Source organism: Leptonotus elevatus, chromosome 14 (genome assembly GCF_054856555.1).
Source record: "Leptonotus elevatus isolate MCC_2025b chromosome 14, RoL_Lele_1.0, whole genome shotgun sequence".
NCBI classification, from domain to species: Eukaryota; Metazoa; Chordata; class Actinopteri; order Syngnathiformes; family Syngnathidae; genus Leptonotus; species Leptonotus elevatus.
The window spans coordinates 20,757,114-20,772,077 of record NC_141252.1 but is presented as its reverse complement, the minus strand read 5'-3'; the positions used below and the strand labels follow the sequence as shown (position 1 = coordinate 20,772,077).

Genomic DNA, 14,964 nt, shown 5'->3' with positions numbered 1-14,964 from the left:
CTCAACATAATGCATAGGAGCACAACACGATATAGGCCCAGCATTTATCCAATGACTGTCCAGTTTTGCACAGTGGAATAACTCTACGAAGCAGTGTAAATAAATAAATAAATGCCCCATTAAACTGCAGGGATGAATTAGAGGGAAGTTGTGTCAAAAGATGACGGTATTTTGGCAGATAAACTGTACACACAGCAGTGCTTATGACCTCACTTTCTTTTTTTCAGGGGGAGGGGCATTTAGGGGAAGCTGAGCTTCCCTTGCAGTCTTACAGCAATTGCCACTGATATATATATATATATATATATATATATATATATATATATATATATATATATATATATATATATATATATAATTTTATTTATTTACTTACAAACACAACAAATACAAATGTACTTGTAACACATTTGGGTTAAAGAACACAAAAAACAAAACAAAAAAACAACAGAGTCATGCCAGGGAAACCCCAAAAAACCCTCAAGGGGCTTGACTAGTAGGGCTCCCTTTGGTCAGTTTTTAGGAGCAGTCAGAGCAAACAAACATAAGATAGGAAACAAATGCAAAAACAATTATTCAGAAAGTACAATGTTCAGCAATGTTTTTAAGAGACTTCTTAAATGCTCTTGAGGAAAGTTTTACCAGGTGAGAAGGAAGATAATTCCATATCAAGGCGCCTCTGTATGTTATTCTAAATTTGTATGAAGTGGTCCGTGATTGGGGTGGGTGAAGCTTAAGAGCTGTTTGTGTGGGGTAGCTGTGAATTTGATTATTTGTAATAACAAATTGATTAAAAAAGGAAGGGAATGTTCTGTTCAATGAACCATACATAAATTGAGCAACCTGGAGTTTGTTGATTTGTCATTAAGTATGCCAAGTTTGTGGAATAGTGGTAAAAAATGGCTCCTGCGTGCAGAGCAAGTAAAAATTCTTACTGCACGCTTTAGCAGGCGGAGAATGGGGTAGACACCACGGACTTCCGACTTCCGGGTTTTACACATCAGCGCCGTTTCTGGCCACTGCTGGCCGCGTTCCAACACTCGCACCCCCACCCCTGCGCCCCCAAACCGCACGCTCCCGCTCATCAGCAGGAGGGCGTCTCAGCTATCTGAAATGCTTCAGACACTGAGACAGACACTGCCCCCGTCGACAGGAACGCGCAACCGAGGGCCACAAAGGCAGAAGCGCAAGTACTGGGACTCTGCCCACACGTCGCAAATCGAAAACGAAAACAAAGTTGATAGGTGAAAACCCGGAAGTTGGAAGTCCCGCCTTCTCCATGGCATTTAGTCCATTTCCCAATATTCCAATATTTTGGGAATTTTTTTATGTAATAAGTGAAATTTGATATTTTCAAGTCATGTTTTCATCGATAAGTACACCAAGAAAGTGAGTTGATTTGACTTTTGTTATTGGCATATTATCAATAATCCATCCATCATCTACCGCTTATCAGGTCAGGTCGCGGGGGCAGCAGCTTTAGCAGGGAAGCCCAGACTTCCATCTCCCCAGCCACTTGAGCCAGCTCCTCCGACAGGATCCCACGGCATTCCCAGGCCAGCCTCTCCAGCGTGTCCTGGGTCATCCCCGGGGCCTCTCAGGGGAGGCGTCCAGGAGGATGCCCGAGCCACCTCAACTGGTTCCTCTCAACGCGGAGGAGTAGCGGCTCGACACTGAATCCCTCCCGGATGACCGAGCTTCTCACCCTATCTCTAAGGGAGAGCCCGGATACCCTGCGGAGGAAACTCATTTCGGCCGCTTGTATCCGGGATCTTGTTCTTTTGGTCACGACCCACAGCTTTTGACCATAGGTGAGGGTAGGAACGTAGATCAACCGGTAAATCGAGAGCTTTGCCTTTTGGCTTAGCTCCTTCTTTACCACAACAAACCGATACAGAGTCCGCATCACTGCAGACACTGCACCGATCCGCCTGTCGATCTTCCGTTCCAACCTACCCTCACTCGTGAACAAGACCCCAAGATACTTGAACTCCTCCACTTGGGGCAGGATCTCATCCCCGACCCAGAGTGGGCACTCCACGCTTTTCCGACTGAAGACCTTGGTCTCGGATTTGGAGGTGCTGATTTTCATTCCAACTGCTTCACATTCGGCTGTGAACTGCTCCAGTGAGAGTTGGAGATCACGGCTTGAAGAAGCCAACAGCACCACATTATCTGCAAAAAGCAGAGAGATGCAATGTTGAGGCCACCAAACCGGACCCCCTCAATGCCTCGGCTGCTTCTAGAAATTCTGTCCATAAAAGTTATGAACAGAATCTGCTACAAAGGGCAACCTTGGCGGAGTCCAACCCTCACTGAAAACGAATTTGACTTACTGCCGTCAATGCGAACTCTGACACCGGTCGTACAGGGACCAAACAGCCCGTATCAGGGGGATCGGTACTCAGTACTCCCGAAGCACCCCCCACAGGACTTCCCGAGGGACACGGTCAAATGCCTTTTCCAAGTCCACAAAGCACATGTGGACTGGTTGGGCGAACTCCCATGCACCCTCAAGGACCCTGCCGATGGTGTACTGTGCTGGTCCACTGTTCCACGGCCGGGACGAAAACCACACTGCTCCTCCTGAATCCAAGATTCTACTTCCCGACATTCTCCACTTCTCACTTCTCCAGCACCCCTGAATAGACCTTACCAGGGAGGCTGAGGAGTGTGATCCCTCTATAATTGGAACACACCCTCCGGTCCCCCTCCTAACCCTAACCCTTCTTAAAAAGGGGGACCACCACCCCGGTCTGCCAATCCAGAGGCACTGTCCCCGATGTCCACACGATGTTGTAGAGGCGTGTCAACCATGAAAGCCCCACAATATCCAGAGCCCTTAGGAACTCCGGGCGGATCTCAGCCACCCCCGGGGCCCTGCCACCGAGGAGCTTTCCAACCACCTCAGTGACTTCGACCCCAGAAATAGGGGAGTCCACCTCAGAGTCCCCAGACCCTGTTTCCTCAAAGGAAGACGTGTCGGAGGAATTGAGGAGGTCTTCGAAGTATTCTCCCCACCGATTCACGACGTCCCGAGTCGAAGTCAGCAGCACCCCATCTCCACTATACACAGTGTTAATGGCGCACTGCTTTCCTCTCCTGAGATGCCGAATGGTGGACCAGAATTTCTTCGAAGCCGTCCGGAAGTCGTTTTCCATGGCCTCATCGAACTCCTCCCATGTCCGAGTTTTTGCCTCAGCGACTGCCGAAGCTGCATTCTGCTTGGCCAGCCGGTACCTGTCAGCAGCCTCCGGAGTCCCACAGGCCAAAAAGGCCCAATAGGACTCCTTCTTCAGCTTGACGGCATCCCTTACCGCTGGTGTCCACCGAGGATTGCCACCACGACTACCTTATGGCTACAGCTCTGATCGGCCGCCTCAACAATGGAAGCGCAGAACATGGTCGTCTCTGACTCAAGCGGGATAAGGGAGAAGTTCTGCCGCAGGTGGGTGTTGAAACTCTTTTTGACAGGGGATTCTGCCAGACGTTCCCAGCAGACCCTCATAATACGTTTGGGTCTGCCCGGTCGGACCAGCATCTTACCCCGCCATCGGAGCCAACACACCACCAGGTGGTGATCAGTTGACAGCTCCGCCCCTCTCCTAACCCGAGTGTCCAACACATGCGGCCGCAAATCCTTTGGCTGCCACCCAACTCACTGTGCACCCGACCCCTTTTGCCCCTCCCACAAGTGGTGAACCCATGGGAAGTTGCCTTTTCGGGCTGTGCCCGGCCGGGCCCTATTGGTATAGGCCCGGCCACCAGACGCTCGCCTTCGAGCCCCAGAGGGGGGCCCCAGTGACCCGCGTCCGGGCAAGGGAAACCCCGATACAAAATTTACATTCATTATAGAGGTCTTCTATTATCAATAAGTACAGGAGTATTTGCAAGATTATTTTTTATAATCTTGACCAAATAAAATAAAATGTGTCTTCATAGCTTTTTAAACCCAAAGCTATTTTTCAGGTATTAAACCTTAAGCCCTAAGTTGTTTGTCAAGCTTTATATACCCAAAATAAAAAGAGGAAATCTTTGCAACCACAAGGTCTATTTGAATAGTTATTGTGTCATAATAAATGCAACACTTGTGAGATTTGTTCAGATGTGTAAATATATATGTTACGGGTAAAAGTAAATGAAGATGGCACACAGCACAAATGTGAAAAAAACAAAACACGTGTGTTTTGCATGACGTACGGCTAGCTAGCACAGCGGGAGAGCCGAGTTATTTTACCTTGTGGTGCAATACCGATTTCTATATTTGATAATTAAATTAGTTGGCGTTTGAGCTGTGTTTGGGCCATGTAAAAATTGCCAATTGCCGGGCGCTAGCGCTTAAAAGGTTTTAATATTGAGTGGAAGTTTTTTTGTTTGCAACATTGATGAGAGTTATAGGGTTTTGATGCGAATAAAACACATTTTTGATAACTGGTTGGATGTATTTGACAAATCATTAATGTATGTAAGAAATAATAGTGGCTCCAAGACAGATCACTGAGGAACACCACATTTTGCCACAAGAGGGCTGCTGAGGTGTACTTACTGTGGCCATTGAACGTAGCTGGTCAATATAGTACTCTGGCCAACTGGTTGCTCCTTTATTCTCATCTGCTTCCTGGAATACAAACATCAAGAGATCATCAATCTTGTTTGTTTGTTTGTCTAGCCCAGGGGTGCTCAAGTTCGGTCCTCGAGAGCCCCTATCCAGCCCGTTTTCCGTGTTTCTCTCCACACCTGCCACCCACACCTGATTCACGATCAGGATCGTTATCAGGCTTCTGCAAAGCTTGCCGATTAGCTGAGCATTAGATTCAGCTGTGCTGCAGGAGGGAAACATGGAAAACAGGCTGGATAGGGGCTCTCGAGGACCGAACTTGAGCACCCCTGGTCTAGCCAATCTTTTACACCACTTTTGCCACTTGTGTTGTCAAAAATGCAAGAGTATGTGCACAAATGATTACCATGACAATTTCCTAAACTAATTATTTAATCATTGCACAAATTGATGGTTTGTTCTCATCATGGGCAAACGGTGTATTGTTATATGTGAGATTGGAGAGTGTAGTAATTCACTGATAGACCATAGTAATTTCCTTAAATACTTTTTCATCAAGCTCTCCCTACAATTGTTAGTGTAATTTTCTTTCAAATCATCAGCATTAAAATTAACATGACACAAGACCAGTTGACTGAAGTGAAGTAATGCTATAGCTCAGCATCAGGGCTAAGGACTTGAATTTGAGACCTTAGCTTCTTACCATCTTCTTACTCCAGTAAAGTTTCCATTTTTTCTCTGCTGGCAATGCAAACATGCCAGCCCTGTGCTCCTCTGTGAGGTCCAGTTCATCCTTGAAGACAGGTGGAAGCCAGAAGATCATAATAAAGGAGCTTCATCAATTTGAAGGTCACACATCCAGTTCTGTACTCACCACTAGCTCAGTGAACATCGAGTCCAGCTCTTCATGAGGGGGCATTGGTAAGGTGGGCTCCAATGCTGCACTACTGATATTATCATGGAAGTGTGTGATTTCTGGTTGATCATTCTTGAAACAGCAAGAAAACAAGGTGGCCAAGAGGTGCCCCTGATGCTGTGCTCCCTGTGATGCCATCTTCACTGTTATCAGGACTGTTGCCTAAAAACAAAATAGCCAAATTGTCTTACAATATTATTTGCATTCACAAAACACTTCATTGACTACACTTGGACTCAGGGCCGGCCCTAAGTGATTTGGTACCCTAGGCGAAAGTGTAGATTGTAGCCCAACCCCCCAGACAACTACAATTAATACAAATAAATATAATCAGTGCAATACAACTATTTAGTGCAATTACAACTACAAAATGTTTTCAAACTATGTACAATATATCTGTGTAAGATACATATACAAAGTAATACAAATAATAAGGTCAATGACGGCCGGCCATTTTGTTAACAATTGACGGGAAACCTCGAAAAATTGACGAAAATTAAACCATTAGCAGAATTTTGAAATCCATTCTACAGCTGACTGGGAGCCAGTGTAAATCATTTAGGATTGGAGTGATATGTTCTGATATCTCTGTTTTGGGCAGAACCAATTACATGTCATCTTGTCAACAGTGGCGTGCGGTGCCTACGAGATGTGGGCCTTCACCCTGATCTTAAAAAAAGAAAGAAAAAAAGTCAACACAACATTGCTGTGATTTTACAGTCAATCTCACTCCCCATCACACATCGCACATGACATGCGTGTCTGCTCTTGCAGAGTTCTTAATCATTCAACATGATCTCTAATGTACAGCAAGCACCCAAAAGCTATTACAAGTCTTTGTGACAAACTTGTATTATGGCTGGGGTAATATCTTGCTGCAAGTCTGTACAGGTGCATCCATTTTGAGAACGAGGTGACAGCAAGGTGGCTGAAAGTTCTGCTCCCCGATTGGTGGAAATAGAGGCTCATCTCCTTTCAGACCTGCGACACCAGGAAGCAACCCAACCCTTCTCACTCTTCTCTCAACTGGCCACACCTGTGATTTGTTTGCAGTATTTTGTTATTTGAATAGGGGTGAACTGCCATTTCTGTTTACTAAGTTTTCCTCTATTTTCTCATTTAGGAAGGTAATACTCTGTTTTTGGTTTCCTTAGTTGTTCAGGTTAGTTTTTACTTTCTAGATAGAGATTTTATATTTCTTATGTTGGCCTTGGTTTACCCTGAAGTCTTTTTTTGTTTGTATGCTAATGGAAGCTTGAACAGCCCATGTAAATAAATTTCTATTTGTTTTACTTGAAGATTCTGAGTGGCTGCTTGGGATGTGAGGGAGTTGGGACCCTAGCTTTGTGTTGCGTCCTGCACACCCCTAGGTGGGACATAACACTTGCATAGGCAATGGGGTAAATTGCTGTTTTTAAAAAATTGCAAAGAAGTCATATCATTAAAATATCCATCAACAATAAAATCAGATTGGTCACTCTCATTCTTTAACCATGGCTCTTAAATTCATATGCACAGAACATCTCCCTTCTTCACATTGTATTTGTTCAAATTGTAATCCACGTAAGTATAAAACCCAATTCCCAAAAAGTTGGGACACTATACAAATTGTGAATAAAAAACTGAATGCAATTATGTGGAAGTGCCAAATTTTAATATTTTATTCATAATAGAATATAGAGAACAGGTCAAAAGTTGAAAATGTAAAATTTTAAGGGAAAACTATGTTGATTTTAAATTCCATTGTGTCAATTAAAAAGTTGGGAAAAGGCCATTTTCACCTCTGTGAGGCATCCCCTCTTGTACTTCCAGGTCAACTTCGGTGTAACCAAAAGCGACATGGATGGAGCGTCTACGGCAGTGGGAAAGCTTAATGGAATTTTATTTCGAAAAGGTACTGCCGGAGATATTTACGCTATGGTGCCACCGCCTCCCGTGCATTCGAGGCTACAGTATCCAAACTGACCTGGAAGTACATAAACGCGTAAAAATAAATACATAAATAAGGCGTCCACTTGCAAAAAAGTTATGCTTGCGTTATCTCGCATTTTGTGAGGGAACGCAAATTATTTTCTTCCCCCTACCATGTCACCTGAGGGGCTCCGTAGGCAACACTCTTAGTGAGTTTGATGAAGCATGTCTATGAGTTATACAACTCCTTAATGATATAGTTTTTGCAGTATACCGGTACATGCAATAGAGTTCACAATTTGTGCATATCTGTTTTCAAAAGTTGTAGGGTAACAAATTATGTACCATATTATTATGTACTTTTTTCCTGTGATTTGCATATCTGCTGTGGTATAACAACAGGGTCACCATAAACTCTGACTAAGCAATTAATTACAGTCTTCTTTCCATTCTTGAAGTTGTGTTAATGCAAGGAAAAATAGCATTGTCAATCAATCAAGTTTCCTAAACATAAATTCTGCTGTGGCTGAGGTGATGAACATTTCTTCCATTGTAAATTATGTAAGGTTTAAATGTTTACAAATGTTACTTATTGTTTTAAAATGGTCACATTATAGCAAGCACCCTTCTAAGCAAGACACAGTTGCATGTAACTTATTCCTGCCTTGGGTGTGTCAATACCAGCCTGTCTCTTCAGTCAGGAAAAATGTGTGTATATGTCGTCTCATTACTCCACTTGCTTTCCTGTACAGAGATTTCATAAATATTAATAACTCTTTGGAGAGCTGGTGCGAACCATATGACTGTAAAATTGCAAGATTTATCTATTTAATTATTTATTTATTTCTATATATTTTAATTTTTATTTATTTATTTATTTTATTGTATTTTACCTGACACTTGTAGCACTTTGATATTTCTTTGGAAATGTAAAGTGCATTATAAATACAATTTTATTATTATTATTAGTAGTAGTAGTAGTAGTAGTACTAAGATAAGACCAACAACATAAATTAAATGTATAGGGTTAAAACTGTGCTTTTTACAGAACAATCCATTCATCCAGTTAATATATCACTGGCATTGGCCGAAAACCTCATAAGTCACAATTTAACAATTAGTAATTTTTTTCCCCAAAAAATCTATACTTTTGGTCAGTCCAGACTCCACACGTGTGATTGTCACTTGTCATTACAAATGATTAAACAATCTTAAATGTTGAAAATGGCTTGCTTTCTTTGATGATTAATCAATAATGTTAATGGTTAAACAAACATGCTGTTTTTTCTGAAAAAGTAATTTTTTTTGGACGTGTCACGGTCAGCTCATCGTTTGAACAAAGATATTGTAGTTGTATAATGGTGGCGTTAGCTGTGTAATTTAGGGAGATAGTTGGAGAGTAGAGAAAGCGAACATTTGGTGGTCACACGACTGGGAATCCCTGCAAGATGGTGCGGTATTTGTGGCGAGGTTGGCACAGCTAACTGAGAAAACCGGCAGAGCACGCAACTTTCATCCTGGTGCACAGTATAAATGTGGGTTCGAACTTCGAGCATCAATCGGTTGGCAAAAACCTTTTAGTCGCATAGATTTATTTGGAAAATAATAATAATAATTGTCACCATTTGTTTTATTTAACAGTGTGTTTGTTTTCCAAGGAAATTTAGGACAATGACAACACCTCACTGGGAAGTGGAACAAAAATACTGTATTGCAATTCACTTTGTGACCATGTGAAAAGGTGGGGGGGAAAGTACACACACAGACTAAATCATTATGCGTATGTCGACAACATTTATGGTAATACTTCAATCATAACAGATGTGAAAATCATCTATGCATCACACATTGTATGGTTAAGTTACAGCTGCCTGTCATTATACACCTGGCCAGCAGGTGGTTTTGTGTGCACATGAAGCTTCAAGAAATGAACCCTTTTGTAAACCAATTCGTTGAAATGGTTCGAAGCCTCAAGAGGCTTAATTTCGCCATCACTAGATAAAAGGACCTGTATGTGAAACCTGAAAACATCTTGGTGTGAGTTTTGTTTTAATGACAAAATATAATACATTTGAAGCAACTTAAGGATGATTTGAACAAAACATTGTTTAATAATCACAAAATTACAGAATCTTCTTCAATTTTGGCTTGTTGGTGTTCATTATAGCATATTCCGTCTGTAGTGTCACTGTTCTACCACATGGTTTGGTGCGTATTCATGGTCAGAGCCATACCTAAATTTATGCATGTTCTCACGCAAATGGCAATATACTCCATTATTTCTCATGATTTCTTCTGGAGGTGAACCTCATCTAAAATCAGCAGTCTGGGAGGCATGAAGTGTCTCCCAACCTCCATCAAGGGTCTTTTCATTTATGTCCATGTTGTCATTGGCATACATGATATAGCTAGCCAGGGAGGCTTGCATTAACAGAGTTCAATGCAATATATACAGTACTTCATTTTTCTCAAACCATTTCTTGAGGGCCTCAGTTGATATTTTATTAAATGGTCTCAAGTTATCAGTCCTAAAATATGAAGTAATTGAACGAAATACTTGAGCGTGTTGCTTGGTGCACAGTACAAATGTGTTTTGGTTTTGGTGTCTGTCCAGCAGATGCCAGGAAACAATGTCTTCAGCAATGCTGAGTAGAGAAGCTGAGTCGTTGTTAAAAGTTTCTTTACTCTCATTTTCTGCGTCACCATCACCAATGCAAAGGAGTTGTAACAACATGTACGGACTATCAGGCACAACTTCCACATGATCACTGCAAAAATCAGCTATCTACTATTATATCAAGCCATAAAGTCTTATTAATCTTGTTTTGAGAAATATATACTATGCATGAGCAGAATTTCTAAGATCTTAGCCTTGAGTGTTAACAGCCAGTTTAAAGTACTGCGAGGCTTAAAACAAACATTTCCCACATTTTAAGATGTGAAAACAATCAAACAAAAGTGAAATATAGCACTTTATTGTAAGAAAAACAATTATTGTAAAAATCATATGTTCGTGGTTTCGTTATATTTACTAATCTCATTTTTTCTCTTTACGGTAAATATTGTACCAGCTAGGGCTGCTTGATTATGAAGAAAATATTAATCACGATCATTTATTTTTTGGTACAAAACAAGAATTTTTTTAATCGTATTTAACATTTAGATGTAATTATTAAGACAAATGGATTTATTTGAAAAACTATAATTATGCAAGTTCCTTTTGGATGAAACAAAATTTATTAAATTAGTAATTTAAAAATTTAAAAAGCAGCAAATGTATCAATTTAAGCAACACAAAATGAGTATTAATAATATTTTCTTTTACGATTATGCTGATTTTGTGGTAATAATTGAAATTGTAATCATATATATTTTTTCAATGTTTTAAGAATGTTTGCCTTGAATTGACGCTTAGAATAGGTATTTTCAGCTTCTTCTAAGCAAGAATAAAAGCCATTTACTCTTTAAGATGAGTGTTTCTGGCTTATTTTAAGATTTAATTTCCTTGATTTGTTGCTAAGAATAAGTGTATAAAGCTTATTTTAAGATGAATATAGATCTACATATTTTTCGTATTTCAAGAAATCTAAGTTAGTCAAATTACCTTAGTGCACTGGCAGATAATTTCACTTGTTTCTAGTACATTTTCACTAAAAACAAGTGGTGACAGGTGAAATGTGCACTGTAAACCCAAACGTTCAAAATAATCAAAATAAATTATTACACAATACTCAAAGTTTTATGAAAACTACTACTAATTTAACTTTTTTAAGTTGGTGTAACTTTGCTTTAATGAGTAATTTGGACTAAAAGGTTTTGATTAAATTGAACTATACTAGTTTTTGGGTAACTTAAAAACATGAATTAGCTGATGTTTCATAATTTATTTTACTTATTAATTTGTAATTTTATTTTAGCCCTACATTGACATTGGAAATGATAATTTGTTCTCTGTTAGATTATAAACATATACTCATAGCAGGCAGCATGGTGGCCAAACATTAACATGTCTGCCTCCTAGTCCAGATGTTGTGAGATCGAATCCGGCCCTCTGGCCTTCCTGGCTGGAGGTTGCATGTTCTCTACGTTCCTGTGTGGGTTTTCTCAGAGTACTACAGTTTCCTCTCACATTCCGAAAAATATGCATGGTATGTTATGTTAATTGAACACTGAATTGTCTCTAGATTGTCTGTGGGTGCCCTGTGATTGACTGGCAACCAGTTCAGGGTGTACCCCGCCTACTTCCCGAAGACAGCTGGGATATGCTCCAGCATTCCCGGGATTCCCGTGAGGACACACAGTGTACTTATGGTTTGGACTTCTGTTAGCTTTATCCAGTAGTTTTATAACATTTATAAGTTAGTAACTGAGAATAATTGAGTTTTTGTAACAGAAAGCTTCTAAGTAACTATGTATAAAAAAATAAATGTTGGGGTGTAATCAAACCATTCAAGTTCTGCAAAACTTTAACTTTTGAGTTGATCAACTAAAAAAAAGTGTGGCAACAACTCAAAAAAAGTGAGGCAACCGATTACCTCAATTTTTTTTTACTTCTGCTAACTTATTCGGGTTAACAGTGTGGATGCGGTAAAAAGGTGTCAAAATTTGAATACTGCCCAACCCTAGTAGAAGCACATAATGCTAAAGCCAATCAATGTTTCAGGGTTTTTACTTTCTGGATCTGGATTCCCTAACCCTGCCCATAAATACAGTGCAAGGATTGATAATGATTGAGAATCCTTCTATTGAATAACATATTTAAAACCATTTAAAGTACTATAACTAGATTTATATATTTTCTTCAGGAACATTTTTACGACATTTAGAGCATTCATTGCTGGCTTTCTGGAATGGAGGGTCGGTCAAGACAAGTTCAGCACCATTCCAAAACTCTAACAACAGACCAGAACAGAGTGGTGTAATAAATAACACAATTATTAACTGTTTACACTATAAGTCCTTAAGTACCTTAACTTTTTAACTATTATAATTTCTATTTTCACTCCCGATGAGAGTTAAAAAGGTCAACGCTAAGAAAAGAGTTACTTTAACTAACTTGATTTTAACTCTTGAGTTTGTTGGGCACTGTCAACCATACCATGCTCATTCATGATAACCTCCACCTTGCATAATCAAAACCACAATGACCTGAAATGAGCCACATTGATGTTGTTCATTGACATGATTATTTTAGATTGTGGATGAGGCGAACTTCCTATTATTAGTGTGCAATGATTTGCTCAGCTACTTTGAAATGTGATACCCCAAAAATAGTTTGGACCTTCTATGTAATGCATGGCATAGTTACTTGCATTGCAACTAAACTGTGTGCATGTTGTACCCTTGCTTTGGTCATAGGATATATTATATAACGGTACAATAGTAGTTGACACAGGACTTAAATAATGATCTGGTCTGTGCGTATGTTCATGTTTCGACAAGACTGAAATTTGTCCTGACCGGGTCATGGTGGGTTTCATTCAATACATCATTGATCCTTGCCGGGAAAGTTATTTATTTTTTTAAAGGTCAATGCCATCAACAAAATGGCAGTCCTGGAGCTGCAAGGTATTCAGTGACTCACTCAAGGACAGGATTTTTATCCCATTGCTCAATGAGGCTTTTCAAGAAATTTTGTTTATGACTTATTTATTACTCTTATGTAGAGAAGAAGCTTGTTCTGAGCACTTCTTGCCCTAAATTTAACAGTCAGAGCAAAACATTTAAAAAGATTGTTTTAGATCTTTCTAATTTCAAGAGTCAGTTCATCAGGAGCAAACTTCTCTTTACTATCTATCTATCTATCTATCTATCTATCTATCTATCTATCTATCTATCTATCTATCTATCTATCTATCTATCTATCTATCTATCTATCTATCTATCTATCTATCTATCTATCATCTATCTATCTATCTATCTATCTATCTATCTATCTATCTATCTATCTACCTATCTATCTATCTACCTATCTATCTATCTATCTATTCTCCATAAAATGTTGCCTTCAGGAACAGTCAAATGAACTTAAATCTATCTATCCATCCATCTATCTAGTAGGGCCTGGGTATCGATTCTAATTTCTTGAATCGATTAAATTTTGATTCACAAGACTTCTTTTCAATTCGATTTTTCAGATTCGATTAACTTCGATTCAATCCAATATTAATTATGGAACGTCAATTATTCTTAAATATCATGATAAAACTAGTAGACTAAAGTAACACGTGCTATAACCACTTAAATGTTACAAAAATATTGACATCAGCAAGGGTGAGATGAAAATATTTTTATAATTGTAATTCACTGATCATAAACATGAATTAAAAAGATTCTGAATTATCTTAAAATGCAATAGGTCAGGTCTGTCATAAATGTAAGAAAATACTTTTAAATTAAGGTGAACAGTAAATTTCAAGACAACAGTAAAATAAAAAATAATCCATCCATCCATTTTCTTAACCGCTTGTCCTCACAAGGGTCGCGGGGGGCGCTGGAGCCTATCCCAGCTGGCTTCGGGCAATAGGCGGGGTACACCCTGCAACTGGTTGCCAGCCAATCGCAGGGCACACAGAGACAAACAACCATCCACACTCACAAACACACCTATGGACAATTTAGAGTGTTCAATTAACATACCATGCATGTCTTTGAAATGTGGGAGGAAACCGGAGCAAAAATAAATAAATAAATAAATAAACCTTTAAAATTCAATTTTCTTATGAATTTATGAGAAAAAGAGATATTAAAATAATCGATTCATTGTTTTATGAATCGATAACCGGCTCAAAAAGTAAGTTCAATTTGATATTGATTATTCGATTTTTTAAACCCAACCGTACTATCTAGCGATGGAGCATATTGTGCACTAGTGGTTAGCATGTCTCCCAGTTCTTGTGCTTTGGATTTGAATTGCGGGTGCTCAGGTATGGCGCTCCCTCCAGTATTCCAAAACCATGCATATTAAATAGCCAATACACAGAAAGAAGAAAAAAAACGACAAATACATAAAAATATATGTATCATATAGATTTTTTTTCCATTTTTTTTTAAAAACATATTTGGAATTGCAGTAATCCAAAACTCAAGTTACATTATTTACTAATATTATGGTATTTTAATTATGTTACTAATTAAAAATTTTAAGAGGTAACTAGTAACTGTACTGGAATCCATTATAAATGTAACCCCTCTCAAGTCTATTTGAGTTACATTTAGGGATTAGTTGAAAATCATATGAATAGGCCCTATTTAGGCAATGTTCAACATATGGTCTACAGTATGTACATTGTTAAATAAAAACTGTAAAATAAAATGGAAAATTGAGAAAAAAAACACGTTACAGCTAATTGTCATTAGCATATGTGTGAAAACATATTCTGTGTTTCCTGATGACCCTGGCAAGTGGCAACATGCGTAAATTATAAATGGTTAGATCTAAAACTGAACTTTGATCAGTGCTATGTCGGCACTGTGATGAGTCCGAAACACTGATTGAAATGTTTTATGCAAACTTTTGGCATCCTATAAATCATGTTGCCTTCATGAAAAAATATCTTCTCTTAAAATTGTATTTAAA

At 39.2% G+C, this 14,964-nt stretch overlaps 1 protein-coding gene and 1 pseudogene across 2 annotated transcripts in view; one reads left to right on the top strand and one right to left on the bottom strand.

Annotated features, from left to right (window-relative positions):
- The window catches only part of daam1a (dishevelled associated activator of morphogenesis 1a), a 99,893-nt gene that overhangs the window by 83,594 nt on the left and 1,335 nt on the right, over positions 1-14,964 (bottom strand). For both annotated transcript variants that reach the window (XM_086094208.1, XM_086094209.1), the window contains exons 2-4: positions 5,433-5,636; positions 5,262-5,351; positions 4,547-4,618 (exon numbers count right to left, since the gene is read on the bottom strand). In XM_086094208.1, the coding sequence (XP_085950334.1) occupies positions 4,547-4,618; positions 5,262-5,351; positions 5,433-5,612 (342 nt within the window). In that variant the 5' untranslated portion in view covers positions 5,613-5,636. The remainder of the gene's footprint in view (positions 1-4,546; positions 4,619-5,261; positions 5,352-5,432; positions 5,637-14,964) is intronic.
- Positions 2,794-3,805, top strand: LOC147163291 (uncharacterized; annotated as a pseudogene).